This window comes from Sturnus vulgaris, chromosome 10 (genome assembly GCF_052056855.1).
Source record: "Sturnus vulgaris isolate bStuVul1 chromosome 10, bStuVul1.hap1, whole genome shotgun sequence".
NCBI classification, from domain to species: domain Eukaryota; kingdom Metazoa; phylum Chordata; class Aves; order Passeriformes; family Sturnidae; genus Sturnus; species Sturnus vulgaris.
In genome coordinates this window covers 4,654,017-4,677,501 of record NC_142252.1, presented here as the reverse complement: position 1 = coordinate 4,677,501, position 23,485 = coordinate 4,654,017, and the positions used below count along the sequence as shown (strand labels likewise).

The following is a 23,485-nucleotide window of genomic DNA, read 5'->3' as shown; positions in this document are numbered from 1 at the left end:
GCAACAGATGATCTTAATTGTTTTCATTTTATGCTGTGAAACAGCTTTGTTGATGTCACTGTTTTGGGGAGTTGGCCACAGGAGTTCCCATCAAAAGTGCTTTCTGGTACTTGCACTGTGTCTTTAGTGGCTGGAAGTTCTCTTGTTCCTTTGTTGCCTGGTTGTTGTGAAAGGGAGCTGAAATTCTTTGTGATTCTTGAAAAGCTTCAGGGCCTTGTTAAAATCCCACTCAGCCTGTCTTGGACAGCATCACAGCCTGGAGCACCATGAGCCAGCCAGTGCTGTGCTCTGAGTGAGGGTTGTTAGCAGCCCAAGATCATTTTTCATGGGAGTTGGGGAACTCACAGGTACTGGAAAAAATGCAGCAGAAGCCTCTAAGGATGCAAGAGGATGAAAGAAATGTTCCCAAAGGAGCAGGCGTTTGAGTACCCCAAGGTGTAGGAAGCAGATGTGTGTGTGGTACATGACTTACAGTTCAAGGTCAGGTTCTCTTGTATATGTGTTCCGAAATTTTCATTTCATAGCTTTTAAATGCTTGGCTCTGAAGTACAGAAGCTTTTTGCAATGCTACATTTTTGCTGTAGTCCACATGCCTGTCTTTGCAGGAGTACAAAATCCTGCTTCATGGCACCAGTAAAAAGGGAAGATTTACATGGGTGCACAGCTGGATGGAAAGAGTTTTTCTAATCACGACAGACACTAGAACAAAACTGAACTGCTGAAAATGTTCTGATGCATCCAGTGAAGTGCAAGTGCTGTTTTAAGGATAATAATGCTGTTACCTGGCTCTGTACAGCCCTTTGGCCCACTGACAGTGTGATGGGTGCTCAGTAGGTTTGGGATTGTGGGTGGGTGTTACCCAGCCTGCTCTGGAGCACTGGGGCTGGGGACAGGCAGATGTTCAGGGCTGTGCAGCAGCAGCAGGTCGTGACAAGTTCCCAGCAGCAGCCTGTGTTCCTTCTGGAGCCTCCCATTGTGCTTGGGTGCCTGTTGATCTGATTGACCCAGTGCCATGCTTTGCATCCATATTAAGGCTTCTGAGAAGCAGCTGTAGTTGGGGTTCCTCTGTCCCTTTCCATTCTGTTCCCTCCCCTTCAGCTTGCACAGTTCTGGTAACAGTGCACTGCCATTTCTTTGGAGACGTGTGAAATCGTATCATCCACTGCAGTATTGGTCATGCTTGCAGACCTGCAGAAGAATAAACTTGTAGAAGCTTGAAATAGCCAGTGGAAGGCCTTTCTCGTAGAGGAGGCAGCTCTGGCCTGGATTAGGATTGCTTTGAAACAGTATTAAGTGATGACACTAAGGCAGAAGTCTGAAATAAACTTCAGTCCTTGCATGTGTTGATCTGCTCAGCATTGCAGAGGTGGGTGGTTGATTTCTGAATCCTGCTTTACCACAGCTGATGTGTTGGGATTTACACTGCTGGGGGCTCTGTCTGAATCCTGCCTGGAGAAAGCTCTTTCCTTCTGCAAATTGGTGCTCAGGCGGGACTGCACGGGCAGAGCTGGCTGGGCTGCCTCGTGCAGCTCTGTCTGTGCTCAGGCCTGGAAGGAAACAGCCATTTCAGCTCCCCAGAGGCCAAGGTCTGTCTAGTGATGAATGTTTGTGGCTCTTGTAACATTTGTGTGTCAGGGACTTGGAAGAAACTTGACCTCTGAGACTGAAGGCTGTCCTGGTGGTGGTGAGGGGAAAAATTCCCAAAGCTGCATTCCTTACTCTTGTGACTTTACACCTGCATTCGGTTTGGCAGCATCCTATTTATCACTGCTGATTGTTTTGGCCTCTTTCTCCCTCCAGTGCACAGACAGAATGGGGATGAGAGAGAGCAAATGGAGGCACAGCTCCTTGCATGCAAGAGAAAATCCAGCAAGAAGGGCTCAGGATACTGGAAGGAAGGCAAGGACCGAAACTCCTAAACACCACCTGTGCAGAGGGAAGGAAATACAGGAGATAGGGATCATGTTCACAGGCATGAAAAATCCCAGCGTGCTGTTTTCCTGGGAGTGGGAGCTGTGGAGGCAGCTGTACTATACACTGGGTATTTTAAAGGATGAAGCCTTGTGTTTTTCTCCCCCCCCCCCCCCCCCCTTCTGCTATTCAGAGTTGTGTTTGAATACTGGAAAAGCTGAATTAATGAGACAGATTCCAAATGTGTTGATTCACGGTTGTGCTGAGCTCTAGTGAAATGACTTGATGACTCATTCCTACCTGAAACTATCCAGACTGGAATAGCACGGAGGCTCCTGCTTTGCTTGCAGTGGACGGGTGTTAAGTCAGAGTTACTCCTCTCTACTTTAGTGGGCAGAATTGAATCGTACTCGAGGTCTCAGCCATGAGAGCAGGGAGTACAGGCTGAAGTGCATTTAATGAGCTGTGCCTAGTGAATCGAGCTCTTATCCCTTTTTCTCCCGGAATGGCAGCAACACCAGCAGCTCCCATGTGGGGATGAATGCTAACACTCTCTGCAAACGCCTTGTGGTGGCACAAAGGGCACGATGGCACAGGCTTCAAACACATTATTCCTCTTCCATCGCTGCCTTTGTCCTTCTTTCAAGCGGATAACTCACATATTTGCACTGACTGCTCCGGAGAGCTGGGAGCAGAAGCAACAGCATGAAACTAATGTGATGCTTTAGAATTTCCCTGCCACTTACTGGGTGTTGAATAGCTGTAATTAAATTAACCAGTATATTGATTTCAGCACGCTGCTTGGGAAAGAGCAGAGCAGGAACACAGGCATGGGAGCTGCTGCTTGGGAGGCTTGGAAAGCTGGAGCAGGCTGATAAATTAATGATGATTGTCCTCTTCAGTCTCTTTGGGCCTTTTTTGAAATGAGTTGATGGCCTTGCAGAGTAATTCTTAATAAAAGAAAAAAAATTCTAAGTTCTGTAGGTTTAGAGGTGGCCACAGGAATGAACAAACCTGGCTTGGTTTTGTGTTAGCAATCTGTGTCACTCTGATGAAAGTGTTCAAAGCATCTCAAAAGATGTGGACTGTCCATTATCCCTTCTGCAGTGCTGTTGGGCACAGAACCAGGACTTGAAGGCTGAGAGATCTGAAGCATTGAGAGAGGGGGTGTGTCTATTCTTCCTAATTAATATGAAATTTATTCATACTCTGTCAGGTACTCGTTGCTGGAATAGCCATGGCACCGGCCCGGACACTGTTCTGGAGGTGGCTTAGGGTCTTGTTTGCAGGGATAGCTAAATCAACATGTGGGTGCATTGCTATAGCTAAATGAAATAAAAAATAAAATGGCACAGCTTCTCTGGGTAGGTGACACTGTGGAAACACCAGAAATACACGTTATTCACGAGCCCAAATGACACCTGGCACACCTGTGTGAGGTGGAGTTTTAGCAGGGAAGATGACAGCAGCTCCCTTCCAAAGCTTTGGGGCACTACTGAGCATTTGATAAGAGGTTGTTTTATTTTGAGGGCTGTGCTCTTGGCAGCTGCAGAGGAGGGAACTTTTTGGTTTTCTGTTCTCAGTGTTTGATTTCATTTTAATTCAAAAGGAGCAAAAACTTCATATTGCAGTAAGGATGAGATTTGCCATAGCTGCTAAGTTAATTTTTTATTTCATAAGTGCACCTAAGAATAAAGTTCTTTTCTATTTTTCCCTAAAGTTAGATTTATTTCTTTGTATTACAGAGTTTCCTTTCAGTTGCTTCCAACCCTGTACCTGTGCCTTTCCTATTCCCACTTGTCCCATTTCCCCTTGCCCTCTGTGTAGGTCCTTGCCACTAATTTTCCTCTGCCTTTAAGTATCCATTTTATACATCTCTGCTATGTTTTTGCCTTGGAATCACCACTTCAGGTTACTTATGTGCACCATCCTGCCTGTTAACAGAGTTCACTTGCATTTTGCTCTGAGGTGAGATATATGGTTTTGGTTTGGGCTTTTCCCCCCATTAAGAGGTATTTAATTTAACTATTTCTACAGGGATCCTTATATCCTACCCAGCAGAAAAGTGGAGATGTTTTTTTCTGTAGATGAAGGAAAGAAGAATAAGCAGGTGGCTGAAATGTAATTGCTGTTGATGTTTAGAGACAAAGGGTAAGGTTAGTCCTAGGAACAATAAATATCTCCTATTTAGTGTGGATGGAGTTAAATATTGATTGTACTTCAGCAGGTGGCATCTCCTGGGGCAGCTTCTTCCTTTGGAAGTGAAGTCGGTGGAAAAAATCCCATTTGTCTGGGGTGTTGAATTTGCAAATTGTATTTAACAGTGTCAATGAGGTGAATTGGGGGTGAACTGCCTGTGAAGATTCACAAGGACTTAATAAGAGTTCTGAGCTAAGAGTTTTTCTCCCTTTGCTGGATGTTAGGAAGCTTCCTGCTAAGATTTCCTGCAGAGGAGTCTTGGTCGGTTTTCAAGGGTGCATTAATTGCCTTGAAGTTATGTTGGGTATTTCCTCAAATTGAATGCCTTGCACGTTGTATTCCCCCTCCAGCTGGTGAGAAGTTAACTCTGCACAGGTAACAAACAACCACAGCCCATGTTCCCTGTGCTGCTGCTGCTGCTTGCAGTTGGGTGAGCTTGCAGAGCTGTGAGTATTGCTGGGTTTGTGCTGCCTTTGCCAGTCCCTGGTGCCTGTGTTAGGAGACTGAAAAGCTGCTTCTTCATCATCTCCGTGTTGCTGAAGGTTTAACTTGTTTTTGCTCTGTTTCATTTTTCATCAGTCATCTTTTCCACAGTCTCCCAACGTGTAAGGTGTTTAAAAACAAGTATTTTAGCCCAATATCCTGACCAGCTACTTGTAGCTGGCAGACTGTAGCTTTGTGGAAGGCTTAAGTAAAAGTGCAGGTGGAAGGCTGTGGTCAGTTACTTGTTTTATTAAAGCAAAGTTCACTTTGTTATTGTATACACTGGATATGCACAAATATGATGTAAGTAGATTTTTGTGTGTCTGTATTTTCAGAGGTTTAGTATTGCATTCCCAATAGTTTGCTGTTTTCTAAACTAAATCGATCCATGTGGATCAGTTTGCATTTTTGCCCTTGTATCTTTGAACTCCCAGTTGTAGTTTCAGCCCTGGGCAAGCTGATTGTTGAATTAATTAAGTACATTCAAACTAATAAGGCTTGCTCTGGGAGTGTGTTCTTTCTACCCTGTAGGAAAAAAAAAAAAAGATTTCAGTAGTCAAGAGCTGATTATTGATGCTGCAGTCACAGTTTCAGACTTAGGGTGCACATTAAATGGAAGGAAAATGGAAGTAAAAAGAAGCTGTCTTTCTTCAGCAAGGCAAATTGTCCAGTGGAGGGAGAATCCGGGGTGTTTATGGAATGGGATGAGCAGGCTTGGGAGGGAGGTGATGTTGGAGGGGTGTTGAACTTTGAGGTTTGTACTCTCTCACATGAGTGTTCATCCTGGTGTGGAAACTTCTGGTTTGGCCAGAGGACTAACCCAGATGATCTGCTCAGGAGCAGAGGCCTCATTCTCTGGAGTACATAATAGAACAAATAAAATATTTATATAAAGGTCATAACTCACTGAGCTGGTAAATCTTCCCTATTAATTGGTTTCAGTGGCTGTGAGTCAGGATCAGGAGTGGCTCTGTGCTGGGTGGGCTGTGGTGGTTTGATGTCACACTGCACAGATTTCTCAGCTGCTGGATGAAGAAACTCTTCTAAATTATAGACTAGAGCATTAAGAAAACAACCTCCAATTTCAGTCATTTCTCTGCTGGGGAGCCACTGGACAGAAGATTGTCAGCTATTGTTACCAGACTTCTTTTCATGAAATGCTGCTTTTTGCAATATTCTAGCCCTTGTCTAATGAGAAACTCTTTGCACACTGATATTGGATCTTCCCATATAAGACAAAATCTGCCAGAATTATTTTATGGAGATGAGAAGTGATTCACTAATGAAGTGTAACCCTAGGTAAGAGACTCCTAAACACTGCTGTCATCTTTAAGAAGAATGTGTTAGTACTGGTGCAGGATAGATTTGCTTCATAAAAATAAAATCCACTTTTCCCATGGTGGCAGAGGCAAGTTTCTTTTGTATATTGTGCTTAAAAAAAAAAACAAAAAACGGGAGAGCTAAAGCTAGACTGCATTTGCACAAGGACATTTGAAAAGAAGTGTTTTGTTAGGCTGCTAGACTGACATGATTCAATTTTGTCATGAACACAAGGGCTGTCCAGCATCCTTGGCATCTGGGAATGAAAGTTGGCCTCTCCCCTTCCTTTCTGAGCTTCTTCAGATGCTTTGTTATGTTAAACAGTGCAAAGAATGACAGACTTTCCCTGTGCTGCTGCTTAAATTTACCTTTTTGTTTGCCTTCAACTTTAATTTATTCTTTCAGGTCTGTGCCCAAGGTACAAAGATGGGCAAGTTAATAATGAGATTTAGAGGTAGCTTGGCTAAAAGGTTAGTAGTTTTGCCTCGAAATGCAGCAGAGCATTGCTCTGAACTGATTTCATGTGTGTTGGTGTAGGTTAGTCAAGTCCAAGTAAGGAGAAACCAGATCCTCCCGTGCTGTGCCTTGCCTGCATATGGACTTGTTTAGGGAGCTTTGCCAAAGCAGAGCTGCAGCACAGCTTTTCAAACTGGTCAGCACTGATCACCAATATTCTGCTTAGACCAACAGGAGCTGCTTTTCCTCCTCTGCATTTTCTGAGATTTCTTTGAAAGGCTCTCCACCCCTTTCTTTATGTTTTGCCACTTTGCCTAGAAAGTGATTGAGGAGCTTCCCATTTCCTGTAGCTCTTTGTATTGCATCTGTGTTTTCCTCCTAAAGCCACCTGTTTTCTCCTTCCTTTATTCCATTTAGGACACAAAACATTAAATCCATCTTGGATTTGCCCTACTTAGTGCAAAGGAAGAATTGAGCACCTTCAGATGAACCTGGCATCTTGCAGAATGACATTTTCCTAGGTTTAGTAGTTTACTGAGCATTCTTGAAATCTGAAACAGCTGAGAAACCAGAACTTGTTTCTCTTTTCCTCTGCAACCTGCTACCTCAGCTGGTGCATCTTATGCTGCTGCTGAGTTTGAAAGAGATTTACACTAAAAAAGTGAAAAGTTGAGATGGTTGCTTTAGGCTGTGTATTGGCAGTGACCTGCTTCATTTGATGCTATTTTTCTAAGCTACCTATGTCCAAAGCATACTTTGGAAAAACCTTACAGTATCTGATGAAGTCACAGGACTGTTGTAGTGTAAGCTCCATCTAGGTGCTGCTGCAGTCTTGTAAATGGGTTACTACATAATCAGTGGCTTGTTTTTATTATTTTTGTTTGTTTGTTTTTATTTAGAGTTAGGATTAAAAACACGAGATGAATTTTGTCGTGTTTGGACTTGGTTGTTTATTAAATTTTATCTGTAGTACAGAGTGTTTTGCAACACTTTTATCTACCAGCTAAAAGCGAGCAAAATTGAACTGAATTTAGCTAATTACAAGATTTTTTAAAGCTAAACAGTCTAGTAACTAACACCTATATTATTTATACTTTTGACCTAATAACTAAACGTCTGTGACCTGTAGTGCAGTGCTAATTATCTAAACAAAAATTACTACTTGAAACCATGAACAGGAAGGAAGAAGACAGAAAGAGACAACATCTGAAACCCTTTATCACTATATTCTAAAAACTTCAAATTTAAAACCTTTTACTGTGTGAAATCACACACTTTTATTCAACTACACACCAGTGATTCTACCTCCATCACTCAAATTTGGAAGCCTTCTCCAAGGCCTCAGGTCCAAAGCAGTGTTCTCCAGGGGGTCAGTGTCAGAAAGCTCAAAAATCCCAGGTTTCTGGGACCCAACATTAGTGTAAGCTCCATCTGAGTGCTGCTGCAGTCTCACCCTCCATGTGGGATGCTGCTGGGCATCCTCACTACTCGAGAGTTAAACTCACTGAGGAGTGTTCCCCTACTTGTTTTGTCTCCTTGCACAGTGCCAGCTTGACTCCTTGCACTTGGCTTGCTGAAGGCTTAAACAAGGAATGTTGCCAGGCACGTGTAAGTGTGCAAGTCTGAAGGAAAAATGCAGAATTAAAGCAATTCTGAGTTAGATTTCAGCTGTCATGGTGAGACTCAGATCCCACACCCCATCAGTGATCCAGGGCTCTGCCTCTCACTGCTGTTCTCTGTAGTGCCCTATGTGATTCCTGACCTGGCTGCACCTTCCCAGTGCCTTCCCTTAGGGCTGGAATCCAGGGTCAGGATCAGCACTGAGCTCCCCTGTGTCTGCAGAATCCACTTGCCTGCCTGGCTGCCTGCCTGCAGCACAGACTGGAGCTTTTTCTCACTGGCAGGTCCAACTGCAAAATTTTGTGTGTTTTGCTGGCCTGGTTGAGATAAATTAAACAGACACAATGCTTGGGGAATTCAGGACTGAGCTGGGGAGGTAGTGAGGGGATGAAAAATTAGGAATGGAAGGATGGTCTGGAAGCAGATTTGTGCTGTGGTGGATTGGAGGTGGGGAGATGGGAGCTTGATTGTCTGGGGAGGAGCCTGGTTCTTAGCTGTGCGTGGGAAATGGAATTTTATCTGTAGTTCACTGATGGGAAAAGATGTGCTAAAGAGGAAATGTTTTAATTGTTGATAAGCTTAAAATGTTTCCTGGCTTGGAGAAAACATTGACCCAGATTCCTAGGAGACAAAATATCTAGTGGGAAGCAATTGGGAGATACTGCCTGTGACTTTAATCACAGAATCATGGAAAGATTTGGGTTGGAAGGGACCTTAAATCCCATCCAGTCCTACCCCTGCCAGGGACAGGGACAAGTTCCACTGTCCCAGGGTGCTCCAAGCCTCATCCAGTCTGTCCTTGGACACTTCCAGGGATAGGGGAGCCACAGCTGCTCTGGCTAACCTGTGCCAGGGCCCTACCACTCATAGGGAATTCCTTCCCAATATCCATCTGTCCCTGCCCTCTGGCAGTGAGAAGCCATTCCCCCTTGTCCTGCCACTCCAGCCCCTTGTCAAAAGTCCCACTTCAGCCTTCTTGAGGAGCTTCCTAAAGTTTGTGATCCATGAAAAGTGGAAGCGCAGAGGATCTGCTGGTAAAGTGTCACTGTGTCCTCGGGTTTTAATCTTTCCCTAGGCAGTTTCTTTAGCTCCTTGATGGGAACAGGACTCTGAGCCAGACAATCTTCTGTCTTCTTTAGGAATTCAGAGCTGGAGTACAAAACTTCTGAAATTTTTTTATGCCAATCTTGAAGCATAATATTTTGAAGTAATACAGCACAACATGGATTCTCATGCAGCCTGTATATTTTGCTTATGAAATTCATATAATTAGTGTCTCCTGTTAGTGTGGAGCTTTTACTGGCAGTACAGGCACAAAACATTAGAGTCCTATAAAATGACATTACTCAGTGTTGTACCACAATGAAAGCTTAGAGGTTTGATCCTCTGTAGGGTAATTTGGTCTTGTACACCTTTAGATGATACTACACATCAAGATACTTCTGACAGCTTCAGTTAGGATTGCATTTTATATAAACTTTATGGAGCTGGGTTTTTGCAATAGGCAATTTTATTGCTGTGTACCCATTTGATTACAATGACCAGTTTCTCTACAACGTTTCTATTAAATCAAGGATCATCATCCTGAAATTCTGAAATGTTTCTGTGAACCTCTGGTTGCTGGCACCATTTATCAACAAGAGAAGGTTTTCTTCATTCCAGAGGCAGCTTCCTTGTTCCAATTGCATTGTTTCACATTGCTAATTCTTTTGTTTCCCTAATTTTTAAAATGATTTGTACTTAATAGGGTTCATTTGAATGAAGGTTCTGCCTTTAAACTTTCCCATCTTGGATCTAATGCCAAGTGTCTGATAGTTGTGAGCTCTTCTCCACGCTCCTGTGTTTGCTAACTCTGAGCTGGGTTTCATGTATAAACATGTAAATATGTAAAAAATGATCTTGGCACGGATTTTTGAAGTTTACTGTTGCTTTTATCTGTTTTCAAAATTTTACTTTGTTTCTGGGGCTGCGTGGGCTTTCCCCTCCTCCCTGTTTTGCTGGTGGATATGTTTTTCCATTTCCCATTTATTTTTAAGTGGAAATAGGGGCTGTGTGTACAAGGAATATTGAACTTCTCTTTTAGGTACTGTCTCAGCCTGTTTACATTCAGCACACAGAGCAGCACCTGCATCTTTTTCTGCTCGACATCTCGTGTGAGATCATTTCTCCCTGGGATTACTCCATTATCTTGATTCCTTTCATGCATCCAGTCTTTAGGGTTCTTGCCATTTTCATTCCCAATACCTGTGATTAAACTGTGGGGTTTTGGGACCCTGATGAGTCAGCAAGGAATAAAAGTGGTTAACAGCAACAAGAATGAAGGGGAGCATCTTGACTGCATTTTTGTATCTTGTGGAAACAAGGTGGATTAAATCAGGTTCTGAAATAAGAGAAAATGTCACTTTGTACTCATCTGTACACAGTTTTTGCACTAAACACAAGGAGTTATTTCTCTTGAGCTGATGATGTTCCCTTTCTTCAAATGCAGCTTATCTACACAGTTCAGTGGTTAGCTTGGATTTATTTTTCCTTAATTTCTTAAGAAAACCCTGCCTTTCATGTTTTTCTGGATTCTTGAAATAATTTCAGGATGCTTTAAATGCTGTCATCTTGAAGTCAAAGCCTCTCCAACATTCTTGACTTTCTAGCCATAAAAAAAATAATTAGTGGAATCACAGAATGGTTTAGGTTGGAAAAAGCTCATCCAGTTCCACCCCATGCCATGGGCAGGGACATCTTCCACAGTCCCAGGTTGCTCCAAGCCCTGTCCAGCCTGGCCTGGAACATTTCCAGGGATCCAGGGGCAGCCACAGCTTCTCTGGGCACCCTGTGCCAGGGCCTCACTTCCCTCACAGGGAAGAGTTTCTTCCTAATATCCCATCTAAGTCTCTCCTCTTTTAGTTTAAAACCATTTTTCCTTGTCCTGTCACTGTCTCACTTTGAAAAATGTCTTCCTGTTTTTTAAAATCTCCCTTTAGGTCCTGGAAGGCCATGAGGAGGAATCCCAGAATCTGCTATCTCTGTTCCCATTTGTACTGTGACTGATTTGAACTGTTCTCTCAGAGTGGAATATTCAATGTATGATTTACCCCATTGTTCCCCTGGCATGTCCAAGAGCCTTGATAGCATTTAACTGGGAGCAGTGGAGGAGGAGCTGTATGAGGCAAGGCCAAATGGCACTGACTGCAAATCCAGTGTGGTTTTGGTTTTGTCCTGAGGATATGGAGCTGGGATTAATTTGACCCCTGCAGGGAAGCAGTGCCTGCCCCACCACTAATTGCTATTGACACCCAGGGCAAGCTGCAGTGCCCCATCCTGTGTTCAGCATGACCTTGGACCATGTGCCACAAAATATAACAGCAGCTGTAGTGTTTATAATATCAGAAGCTGCCTTATATAGGGAAATGCATCTTAGTGCCTTAAAATGAATAGTTCTGTGGGGCTTTCAGGTCTCCAGGTGTATTCAAATGTTCAGAGAGCAAAGGGTAAACACAAAACTGTTGGTGTTGCTGGGTGTACAAATGTCACCTCTCACTCTGTATGAACGAGAGTGACTTTTTACATGAGCAGACATTAGGAAGAAAGTGTTCCCTGTGAGGGAGGTGAGGCCCTGGCACAGGGTGCCCAGAGAAGCTGTGGCTGCCCCATCCCTGGAATGTCCAAGGTCAGGTTGGACAGGGCTTGGAGCAGCCTGGTCCATGGAAGGTGTCCCTGCCCGTGGCTGGGGGTGGGACTGGATGGGCTTTAAGGTCCCTTCCCACTCAAACCATTCTGGGATTGTGTGATCTAATTACCTTGAAGCTAATTCCATACTGCCTAGCTGTCTAGGCTCAGGAAATGAGCTATTCCAGAAGGAATTACCTGTGATTACCAACTGATAATCCAGAGCAGTATGACTTGAGTGAGCACATAAATTGTAAATAAAACGAGCCATGATTCCCTGACGCAGAATAGGGGGTGTTCAGGATGTTTCCTGGATATTTCTATGAAAAGTCATGTTTCCTTCCATTCCATTCCAGCTTTTACCTGTTCCTTAGGCTGTGGCACCTGTCTGAAGTGATTGCTCTGTCAGGCTTTGGAGCACTCTCTGAGAGTTGATGGCTCTGAGCCTTGGTCTCCAAACCTGCCTCAGAATTTATGGACTGGGCCAAGTGTTTGCTTAAACATGCAGATATAAATGAAGCTGGTGGTCCTGAAAGTTGCTTGTTCCAATGTGTTTGGTCCTGTTCTTCCCTGTCTTACTCTCCTCTTCCTTCTTACAGGTCTGGATGCAGAGTTGTCTTACGTGAGGAATGATGTGGTTAATCACTATGCCTTGTCCTTCAATCTCCTAATACCCAGCGAGACCAACAATCTCCACTTCACCTGGCATGCCAAATCCAAGGTGAGCAGGCATGACTTCTGCTCTGGCTCCTTGAGACATGAGCTGTTCTGCTTGGTGAAGACCCATTGCTGTCATTTATTAATGGCTTTTTTCTTCACAAAAATTAGCATATGCAAGGTGCAAAATACTTATATGACTGCAGGCAGTAAGTTAAGATGGCACACATCCAAGCTGTTCCTTCTTTTAAAAAGTTGAAGCACTTATTTCAAAGTATTTTATGCTTCTTGCTCCTGGCAAAGTCTGTGTATGCCTACAAGCCACTGGCTGTGCAATCTTTTCCCTTGATGCAATGGACACACAAAAGGGCAGCCATGAACTGAAGTCTCTGGAAATGATATGTAGAGCAATTGTTGTGGAGATTTCTAGAAACATATGCTTGGAGACAAGGAGAGCCTATAAAAACAGCATCCAGTATGTTATTACTGAGCCCTGATTAAATGGAAAGGGTTTTTATGTCACTTAATCACCGTGCCTGGAGCATGCAGCAGCAGCTGTCAGAGAGATTGTGTATGCTCTTACATTCTGAAGCATTTCCAGTTACTTAACAATTCATTTTCATATATGAAATGATCTGTTTAGTCTCTGCCAGATGTTCATTCTGTTTTTTTTTAACTTGAGTGATGGTTGTTCTTCCTTAAGTAGGAAAGGCTGCAGTAGGAGCAGTAGCATTAAACAACTCCACCAGTGCAGGTCCTGAGGATTCCTCCTGCCATTGTTCTTCCCTTGGAGGTGTAATTTTTTAAGAGGAGTGACTTGTGGCCTGCAGTGGAGTTGAGTCGAGTGCCAGCCAGCCCCAATCCCACATTCCACATGCACAGTCACAGTTCAGTCCCTTGTCATTTGATCAGGAGTTCCCTTGTCACAGCTTCAGCTGAGGCTCCCTGCATTGCTGGCTCTGCCCTGTGATTCCTTGGTCCTGGCTGTGAATTCTGAGGAATTTTGGAGCTTGTGTAGCCTTGCTTCCCATTCCTGTGACTCCACCCCTCAGCATCTTCCATTCTGACTTGGTGTGGTGTAACTTGGAGGAGCTCAGAAACTGGGTTGTATCTCTTCCCTTGGCATCTTGACTGAAAAATAAATTGATAACAGAAATGAACATATTATGTTTTAGAAAGGGGGGAAAAAACTAACTATTGGGAAAAAGTCAAATTAATTCAGCTGAGAGTAGAGGGGTAGGATGAATTTCCAAGAGGAGCTTATGACTTAGAGTAGGTCCTGTGCTTTTTTTTTGAGTGAATGTTTGCAGAGTCAGCTTCTTAAGTGGAAACAAAATCTTGACTATAGTTGAATAAACTATTTCTAAGCAATTTTGTTTGTAAAACTGTGGGAGGGGGAATGTTTTGAATTCTAGCAGCTTTAACAAACTGACTTTTGAACAAGTAGGTTTAAAAGTATCGAGTGAGGTTTGTGGGGGAATTCTTCTTAATACAAGCACTCTGAATTCTGCCCCAGATTTTAAGGCATGATTTCAAGAGTAGCTTCTGTTTTGGCTTTCTTAATTTGAACTGTCACAAAAGTCTTGATACTAAAATGTCACATAAGAAACTTTGAATATGGACACCTGAAATGACCAACCAGCACTCCATGAAAATAAAGAATGTTTTTTTATTTTCAAGAAGAATTATGAAAAGAGATGTTGTATTTCTTTATACTCCTAGGCAGATTTCTGATGTGTTTTTCTCTCCCAATTGTTGTTACAGGTTGAGTATAAACTGGGATTTCAGGTCCATGATCCCATGGCTATGGCTCTGCCCCAGGCCAACATTTCTCTACAGGGAGAAGTTCCTCGCACCCTCTCAGGTGAACTCCCCACCCCCATCCAGCTCATGGATGAGTAATGGTCATTTAGCCACAAATGCAGTTCTAGTGATCTGTGAACATTTAATAAAATTGACAAAAATGAATTTTAAATCCATGTCCTTTAATGCTCTAATAGCTGAAGTGATGAGGCGTGAAGACTAAAACAGCATTTCTTCGTTTTGAGTTCTTTATATTGTGATAATTTATGATGTTTATAATGTACTTCATAAACATAATCTCCTTATTTAAATATTTTCTCATGCCAGTGTCTGAGAATGTGCCACCCCCCCTGTAAATCCTGTGTTGTATTCACAGTGTTCCGTGTCGAACTCTCCTGCACCGGCAGACTCGACTCCGATGTCACAATATTGATGCAGCTCAACTTAACAATCAATTCCTCAAAAAACATCACAGTTTTAAATTTCAAACGGAGGAAAATGTGCTACAAAAGTAAGAGATTAAGTTTCAGATATTTAAAAGCTGTTACTGTTTTAAGTGTGATAGGAAAAAGGAGTGGGATGGTGTATGAATCAGGGCAGGAGTAACAGAGTGAATTTTGGGGAGGATCAGAGGAAACCAGGTAAAATTCTGCCTTTCAGAGAGGAATGGGGACTTTTGGTTAAAGCAGGAGCTGATGAATGAACAACTTTCCCCAAGAGTTCTGTTGCACTGACTGACCTTTTTATAGATACATAACAAAAAGCATTTTCTCTCTGTTTGGAAAGAAGAATCCAGTTCCCTCACAACTGCAACATTCTGAGAATTCAAATTGTTCTAAGAATTACCAAGAAAATCTACTTACTTTATAAATTGTGATAAAATTGGCTACTTAGTGAGTGTAGGAGATATTAGTCTGTTAGATATGAAGTACAAAATGATCTTGGGAGACAATCCAGATTTTGGAAATCCTAAATTGACTCTTCTGTGTTACCACTTGAGAATCTGCAAGCATAATTTATTCTTAGATTGTTCCTGTTTACTGTTGCTGCTTCCTAGAATTTTCATAGGATTTTCTAGTATTTTCATAGGCATCAGAAGAAAATTATTTTGGAGAATCCTTAAAAATGCCTGTGGTGTCCCAGTCCTGGGCAGTATTTGGGGATGGGCACCTCCCTCTCTTTGCATACTCCTCCTGCCTCTGTTCAGCTTACCTGGAACCTTTGAGGACAGTAGCTGTCTTTCCAAAGGGAGATTTACCACTTTTCTTAAGTATAAATATCTAAGGATAAGCTCAGGGAAGGTGTGGATGAAGAGCCAACCATGCCTTGTAGCACATAATATTGGGGTACTCGTGTTCCTTGCATTGAGGCTTCAGGAAAATCATTCTTAATTCAAGTATCATGTATCTCCTTCTAGTAAAATGGAGGTCTGGCTGATAATGTTGATATTTTTACCTTTATTTCATGTTTCCTTGGGTATTTTTTCAAATACTCCAGGTGAGGGAAGTCAGCCCTGCTGATCCATTCACAGCTTACTGAGCTGTGGATGTGTGATGGAGCTTTCCATAAGCACCACACAGTTCTCTGGGGGGTGAGACTGAGCCACTGAACCATCAGAAGTGCTCCTTACAAAGATCTCGTTTCTGCAGGTTCATAAAAACAAAAAAAAATTACTTTGTTTGGTGTGTATTGATTGGTGTAGTGCATACAGAGATTTCTGATGGAATTTAATGCTTAAGTTTGGAATATGGAGGAACTTGCTAGTGGTTTTGCTCAGGACATTCCTGATAGTTCCTCCTCAAGTTCAAAAAAGGGATTAAGAAACCTCTTTGATTTTTCCCTCCCTTGGATTACTTTTTCCTGAGCTGCACTGGCTTACCAAGGAGTGGAAAGGGGCTGTGCTGGGTTGGACACAACTGAGGGGGTCGTGCAAGTGGGGCTGTGCCTGTGCAGCCGCAGAAGTCCATGGGATTCCTTCCCTCAGCTGCCTGCAGATCCTCAGGGAGGTTCACCTGGAGGCATCTCCTGCATTGCCCAGGTTTGCACTGCTCCTCTTGGTAAAACCAGACTCAGAGTAAGCTTAATGAAGATTCACCCACATTCTAAAGGACTGCTACCACACATGAGCTGAGCGTTGTTCTCCTGCCTTCACTTGCATATTTATGAGTATTTAAATAGACATCACCTCTTCCATCCTTCTGTTTTAACTCTTTGACTTCTGACTGGCATCAGCTAAGAAGGCACAATGCCTGTGTTTGCATCTCTGACCCCTTCCTAGAATGAGCAACATTAGACTGGAGCCAGGATTTCCCCCAAAAGATCAGGGTAGTGTTGGCTGAACATCCCAGCAATGATTTTCTCTCCTGTAAGAACTGATTCTGTGAGGTCTTTGTTTAGTGCCTTAGCAAACACATTCTCTGCACCTCTTCTTTCTGCTGCTTTGGACCATGGACAAGCTGCAGGGTTTTACATGGATTCAATGAGTTCAAGCTTTGCCTCCCTGGACATTTGTGTCAGTGGTGAAATACCTGACCTGTGTGTTTCAGTGTGATTTTAATTCTACCTGGTTAAGTATTTAAATGGAAATGTAGGGATTAATGTAGTCCTTGAGTCAGCCCTTCTCTTTGGAAAAGCAGATCCATTTTTCCATACTTGAGGCAATGTGAAGGGTAATAATAAGTAATAATTAATACAATAAATTATATTACAATGCAGCAATAAATGTACTCCAAACTTAATGTCTTTCTCTCATCTCTTTAGAGCTCGAACCAGAAGTCAAATCTCCAACAGCTGATAAAAACAGCAGCAAGGCTATCTGTAAGTAATCCTGAATGTACAACTTGAGGTGTAAAAACTGAAAAACTTCATATGTGCTTTGATTCCAAAGCTTTCCCTGTGAAAACAGTCCCCAGGTAGTCTGTCCTATACCTGGTATTGCAGTGGTTTTTTGGTAATTAATTGTTTTAATTGGTGAAGAGGAAAAGACCCTGTTCCAAGCCTTGTAACAACTTTTGTATCACATCTTAGGGTCTCTGGTTTCTGTACATGACTCTGATCTATTTTCTTGACCTTAGGACCTGTCTGGTTTGCTGTTTTAATTTATCACTATTGAAGGAATAGAATGAGGTAGTTTCCTTTCCTCCCCCTCTAGCTGGAAATGTCATTGGCTGACTGTGGTTCCATAATACCCAAAATGAGAGTGGTTTTTGCCAAAATGCTGTTGGAAAGCAGTGGGAAAGAGTGCTCAGTGCTCTCTTTGCCTCCCACTGTCTGTTCCAGGGTGGTTGTTCTCCAGGATGCCTTATTGAACATTTGGGATGGCTGAGGCTGCTGCCTCTCCCTGCCTTCAGCCCTCTGCTTGTATTGCCATAACAAAATGTGGTTTTTGGTGGGTTTTTTGTTGTTTTTTTCTCCTTTTTGAGAAGAGTTCATTAACTTTGCACATTTGTTGCAGTTGACCCTGTAAATGCAGCTCCCACCACTTCGACCCGGGTGTTCTATATCAGTGTGGGCGTGTGCTGTGCTGTGATATTCCTGGTGGCAATAATCCTGGCTGTCTTGCACCTCCACAGCATGAAAAGGATAGAGTTAGATGACAGGTACGTGTTCAAGCTTTTCCACTGTGGTTTTGGGACATATTTATTCAGATTTGTGGGCGTTTGGTCTCAAAATGAGCACTCTGTGGTGGTTTGCAGTTTGTGCTCTCGATGACAAGCTGTAGCAGATAGTGCCTGTGTGGGGCTGTGGTGAGAGCTGGGCTGCAGAAAGGCAGCAGTTGCAGGTGCTCTGCTGTTTATGAGGTGGAAGGGTTGTTCAAGTTTTTCCAGAATATTTGTGTGGAGTGGGAAGATTCAGACAGAATCAGAGCTGCAGGGATTGGAAGGATTGAAGGAAAAATTGACTTGGGTGCACTGGAAAAGCAGGCTGGGAGAGCTGGGGGTGTTCTTACTGCAAAAGAGAAGGCTCCAGGGAGACCTTAGAGCCCCTTTCAGTGCCTAAAGGGGCTCCTGGACAAGGGCCTGGAATGCCAAGACAAGGGGGAATGGCTTCCCACTGACTAGAGAGTTTTTACTTTTAATTTACCTTCGATGGGATGTTGGGAAGAAATTCTTCCCTGTGAGGGTAGTTAGGCCTGCCACAGGTTGGCCAGAGAAGCTGTGACTGCCCCTGGATCCCTGGAAGTGTTTCAGGCCAGGTTGGACAGGGCTTGGAGCACCCTGGGCTAGTGGAAGGTGTCCCTGCCCAGGCTGGGGGTGGGACTGGATGGGCTTTGATGTCCCTTCCCACCCAAACCATTCCATGATACATGACTGGATGAAAATATTTGGGTTTTACTGACACCTGCAGGAAACTGAATTTCAGTTTTTCCTACTTTGATTGATTTTCCAGTATTCAGTTTGGCCTTAGGGTACAGTCTGAGCATTACAACTGCTTGGTTGTAAAACTGGCAGTGTTGGGCTCTCCCAAATATATTTCCAATCTGGAAAAACCATAGCATGTGCATGGAAAAGGGACTTGTAACATGAGTCCAAGGGCATTGGAGTGGGGATTAAACACTGAGGAGAAGGGAGGCTGGAAAAGCAGGTGGACTGAGCCTGCATCAGATGCAACTGTTCAGGAGCAGGCAGTGTGAAACTGGATCCTTTGGAAAACAGCCTGTGGGTGGTCACCCCTGTGAAAGGATATCTTGAACTAAAGGATGTCTTGAACTGCTTCTGTGCTGCCTGCAGCCTCATGGAGTAGCTTTATCTTTTCATCCTCCTCTTTATCCATTCATCTGTTCCTTTCCATTTTCTCCCTGCCATTCCCTCCCCTGCTGTCCCCAGCCCATTGTGCATTTAGTGATGCCACTGCATTGAGCAGTTGTGATTTCTCAATTGATTGTAACCAAATGAACTTGTCAGCCTCCCTCAATTCCTTTGTGCCTGATTGTCTGATGGAGGGGTTTTAATCAGCTGAAGGTGTTAAGGGATGTGCAGCTTGCTTTAATTCAGAAAGGAAAAACATTACATTTATAGAGTGGGATAGTGTCATTGTGTGGTTTTGAGGTGTCCAGCTCAGGAGTGTGATCACATATCCTTCCATCTACTCCATTGCACTGGATTTCTGTGGAAATAAAAGATAAAAATGCTAAAAAATCAGCTGACTTTCTGTGGAGAGAAAGCTAAAAATCCATCTGATGTTAGTCCTCTGTGGTTTGCAGTGTTAAGAATTTGCTCTGAATCACCATATATACTTCTGATAAATTCTGATAAATTCAGGGGGCTTCTCCTGTCCATGAAAGAGGAATGAAATGAGATAATCTTCAAGGGCTCTTCCATCCCAGACCATTGTGTGATTTTATGAAGTTTGTGCAGCTCCTGGGCTTTAGCTCTTCAAGCATCAAGTGATGACTTATCTTTTGAGCCTGGAGGTGCCTGGCCTGGCAGAGCTGTGGATGTGCTGCTGTGTAAAAGCTGATGCTCAGGTAGTGCAGGGCAAAGGTGTAACAGAAGCAAAATATGCCTGAAAATCAGGAGCTGTGGGGTTTGTTTTGAACAAACTCACCGAGGGAAGCAAGAACTTCTGATTTGGTCGTGAATAATAATTTTTAACTATTTCTGTAAAAGGTTCCTGAATGGAATATGACAAAGTCATTAGGGTTAACGACCTCCCAGGAGCAACAGAGCCTGGAAAACCCACTGGTGCTCTTAATTTCAACCACCAGAACTAAATAAAACCGAGGAGGGTTGTTAACTGGAAGCTCAAGGCAGGCAGCCGAGTTTACAGGCTGCACATGGATTATTTAGGAACATTGTATTGGAAATCCACAGCAAATGCTGCAAACCTCAGAGTAAAGGCACTGGAAAAGTGCCAAGGAAAGCTGGCATGGCTTAACAGCAGGATAATGGGAGTCATTACAGCAAGAAGGCATCGTTCAAATAGCTGACAGAATATGCAAGTGAGGAAGCTCAAGGAAGCAAATTAAACCTAAAAACCAAAATGAAACCAACCCAAAAGGGAGTTTTTCAAACTTGCAATAAGGCATTAAAAGAATGATTCCTTCCTCACACTTGCCTCCAGCCAAAGGAATCCGCAGGGCTAGTGGGTGATCAGGTTACAAAAGGAGTTTCCAGCCAGAGCAAGAAAAGGAAATGCAAGTTATGCCTTGGTGTTTGATGTGGTGACCATGCCAAGCCTCTCCTTCCTGGGGAGAAGGATCTGCAGAGTGGATCATACTGAAGCTGCTTGTGGATGCTATAGTGGGAACAGTTCAAATAAGCAGTAAGAAGTTGCCAGCACCAAAGAATATTCATTCAGAATCTCTGAAGGAAGTGAAAGGGGAGGAGCCAGACCAGCATCTGTTGTTTTTAGGTTCATGCTAAATGCTATGCTGGAACACTGCACCTGGAAGACAGGGAATATGGGAATAGCTGTAAAAAAAAGGTTCCAGGGAGGGATTGAGACCAGCTATAAATGAGTACTTTTGTATTGTGAGATTCAGTAGACTCTGTTCCAAAGGAAAAGTTCAGTGGGTGCATCCATGTTAGTGGTATAATGGGGAAGAGTGGACTTGGATTTCTGGTTTTTAGAGGAAGCCTGGCTTCAAAGGAATCTGGAGGGCATCACCAGCCGTGTCTGACAATCCTACAAGGGTGGCTGGCACTGCTTGGTCAGTGCTCAGCAGCAGCCCAAGAAACCTTCAATGTTGATTATTTGGCAAAGCAGAGGTTGTATCCCAAACTAGTTTCCTCTTTGTCCTGCCAATACAGTCAGCAGTGGAGAAGCTTTGAAGCTGGATCAAAGGGGGGGACATTTGTGTGTGTTTGGAGGGGGACAACATCAAAAAAGCTTCTGGCCCTGCCATCTGATCTGCTAACAGGTTTTTTGGTCCATTACAGCTGAAACTGCCCTTTTTGTTGGGTTTTGACTATGAAAATAAGACAGAAGTCAGCCTACTGTGGTTTAGGCTGTAGTTTACCTGTTTCATGGATACTCTGTGGGGCCCTGGTCCTTCTGCCCAAAGAAAGCATCTCAAAAAGCACATTTTAGGTGGTGCTGGAAGGGACAACAAGTACCCTTAGGGAGGGGAGTGACAAAGTAGGGTAGAGGAGTTTGGGTTGTAAAATAGAGCCCTTGTCTGAGTTGGGACATAAGTGCCGTGACAGGAATGTCAAATCTTCTCTGGAATATAATGGTTGTTCTTGGTATGATAGGCTGGTTCTGGCAAGGAATGGTTTGTCACTTGGATTATTCAAAAGGGGGGAGAAGTACTAGGAGATAGAGCAAATTCTGGAAAATTAAATAGGAGCAAGCTGTGTGTGCTTACTGGCAAGATTGTTATTTGAAATACATTTTTCATGTGTGAGAGACTTCAAAAACTCTGCTTTTTTAAAGCCTTGCCTGGAAAATCTCCTGGTTTTGACCTCTACAGGTTCATTGGGAATGTGTTGGAATGGCAAGCAGTGATGTTGATCTGTGCTTTTGTTTCCCCACAGCATCAGTGACAGCAGCAGCTCTCAGGGGCTGTCACAGCCCTCCACACAGACCACGCAGTACCTGCGAGCTGACACACCCAACAATGCCACTCCAGTAACCAGTAAGTGTTAATCTAAGCACAGACCCTCCTGCCACTCTGCTTTGGTTCAAGTGCAAGAGAAGAACAGGAATAATTCTCTGCCTCTGTCACTTTGCCTCTTGAATTCACACAATGTGTGCTTTATCCATGCCATAGTCAGGAGTGAGTTTGGGGACATGTGAGTGGTCATATGAGCATGAGACTGTGTTTGTCCCTTGGGTTGTTCTCCCTGCACCCAGAGCAGTCAGCCAGCCAGACTTCACCAGTAGCTGTGAAGCATCTGTGTTTTAACACTGGGAAGAGCCTGCCTTGTGCATCCAAGCAGAGGAGAGAGAACAGGATGTGTCCACCCAGCCCTGGGATCAGTTACCAAAGCAGGTGATGTCATGTACATCCATCTTGGTGGTTGTGTTATTCTTGTCACCTCCTGTTGCTTACAGCTTTGCTTGAAAGCATATAAAATATCTGAAGAGAGCAGTGAGTGGAAAGGATGGGTGGCAGCAGTTTAGATACTGATCTGGTAACTGACACCACAGAATCACAGAATATCCCAGCTGCAAGGGACCCATAAGGATCATGCAGTCCAACCCCTGGCCCTGCACAGACACCCCAACAATCCCACCCTGTGCATCCCTGAGGGTGTTATCCAAACACTCCTGGAGCTCTGGCAGCCTTGGGGCTGTGCCCATTCCCTGGGGAGCCTGGGCAGTGCCCAGCACCCTCTGGGGGAAGAACCTTTTCCTGATATCCAACCTAAACCTCCCTGACACAGCTCCAGCCGTTCCCTGGGTCCTGTCCCAGGTCACAGAGCACAGAGATCAGAGCTGCCCCCCTTGGCAGGAGCTGCAGACTGGGATCAGGTCTCTCAGTCTCCTCCAGGTTGAGCAGACCAAGCTGTGCTCTGAGATAATTCTGTAGTTAATGAACTTACTCCCCCTGGCACAACTTGAGGCTGTCTCCCCTCCTCCTGTCCCTGTTCCCTGGAGCAGAGCCCGACCCTCCCCAGCTGTCCCCTCCTGTCAGGGAGTTGTGCAGAGCCAGAAGGTTCTCCCTGAGCCTCCTTTTCTCCAGGCTGAGCCCCTTTCCCAGCTCCCTCAGCCTCTCCTGGTGCTCCAGCCCTTCCCCAGCTCTGTTCCCTTCTCCAGAAACACTTCAGCATCTCAGTGTCTTACCCCAGCTCAGGTTGAGCTGTTGATGTCCTGTCAGCCTCAGGTTTGTTGTTTGACTTTCCAAATGACTGGGGTTAATTTGGCTGAGTTCCAGATGCTGGAATGTTGTCCCCCAGAATCCTCTGGCCAAGGGAGGGGACCAAGCCCGGGGTGATGGTTCAACCCCCCTCACCCTGCCCTGTGTAGTGGCCGCTGTGCCCAAGTGGCATCTGTTTGCCGGGGGCAGCCCTTGCTTCACAGCCTCCTACCTGCTTTGAGACACTCCCAGTAGCACTGGAAACAGTGAAAATTAGAAGAAGAAAAAAGGTTGGATGTGTGAAAAAAGCAGGATTGGCATTCTTGGTCATTCCACAGTTGCATGATTTTGTTTTCAGTAATGTTCAGATTTTGAAGGAAGTTTTATCAGAGTAATTCTCAAGATTTCTCTAATAATTCATTCACATGTACAATAGTATTCCAGTCTTTCTGACTCTACTGGTGTATCCAGATGTCTGGAAGTGCCAGAAGAGGGCACTGGTAGTTTGTTCATGTCCTGCTGGGGTAAGGCACCTTTCCCAGCTCCAAGATTTCCAACACTCTATTCCTCCTCCTGAGGGCAGTGCTGTGTTGATCACCTTCAGTACAGGAGTTTCCTTCACCTCGAGTT

The 23,485-nt window shown here is 44.0% G+C and overlaps 1 protein-coding gene across 2 annotated transcripts in view; it reads left to right on the top strand.

The window, feature by feature from the left end:
• Nucleotides 1-23,485, top strand: part of RYK (receptor like tyrosine kinase) — a 54,241-nt gene that overhangs the window by 5,355 nt on the left and 25,401 nt on the right. Inside the window, exons 2-7 of one of the 2 annotated variants that reach the window (XM_014870428.2) lie at nt 12,252-12,373; nt 14,074-14,173; nt 14,489-14,623; nt 16,873-16,929; nt 17,567-17,711; nt 21,591-21,691. In XM_014870428.2, the coding sequence (XP_014725914.2) occupies nt 12,252-12,373; nt 14,074-14,173; nt 14,489-14,623; nt 16,873-16,929; nt 17,567-17,711; nt 21,591-21,691 (660 nt within the window). Of the gene's footprint in view, nt 1-12,251; nt 12,374-14,073; nt 14,174-14,488; nt 14,624-16,872; nt 16,930-17,566; nt 17,712-21,590; nt 21,693-23,485 lie in introns of both variants that reach the window. The other variant, XM_088170388.1, reaches the window with a different exon arrangement.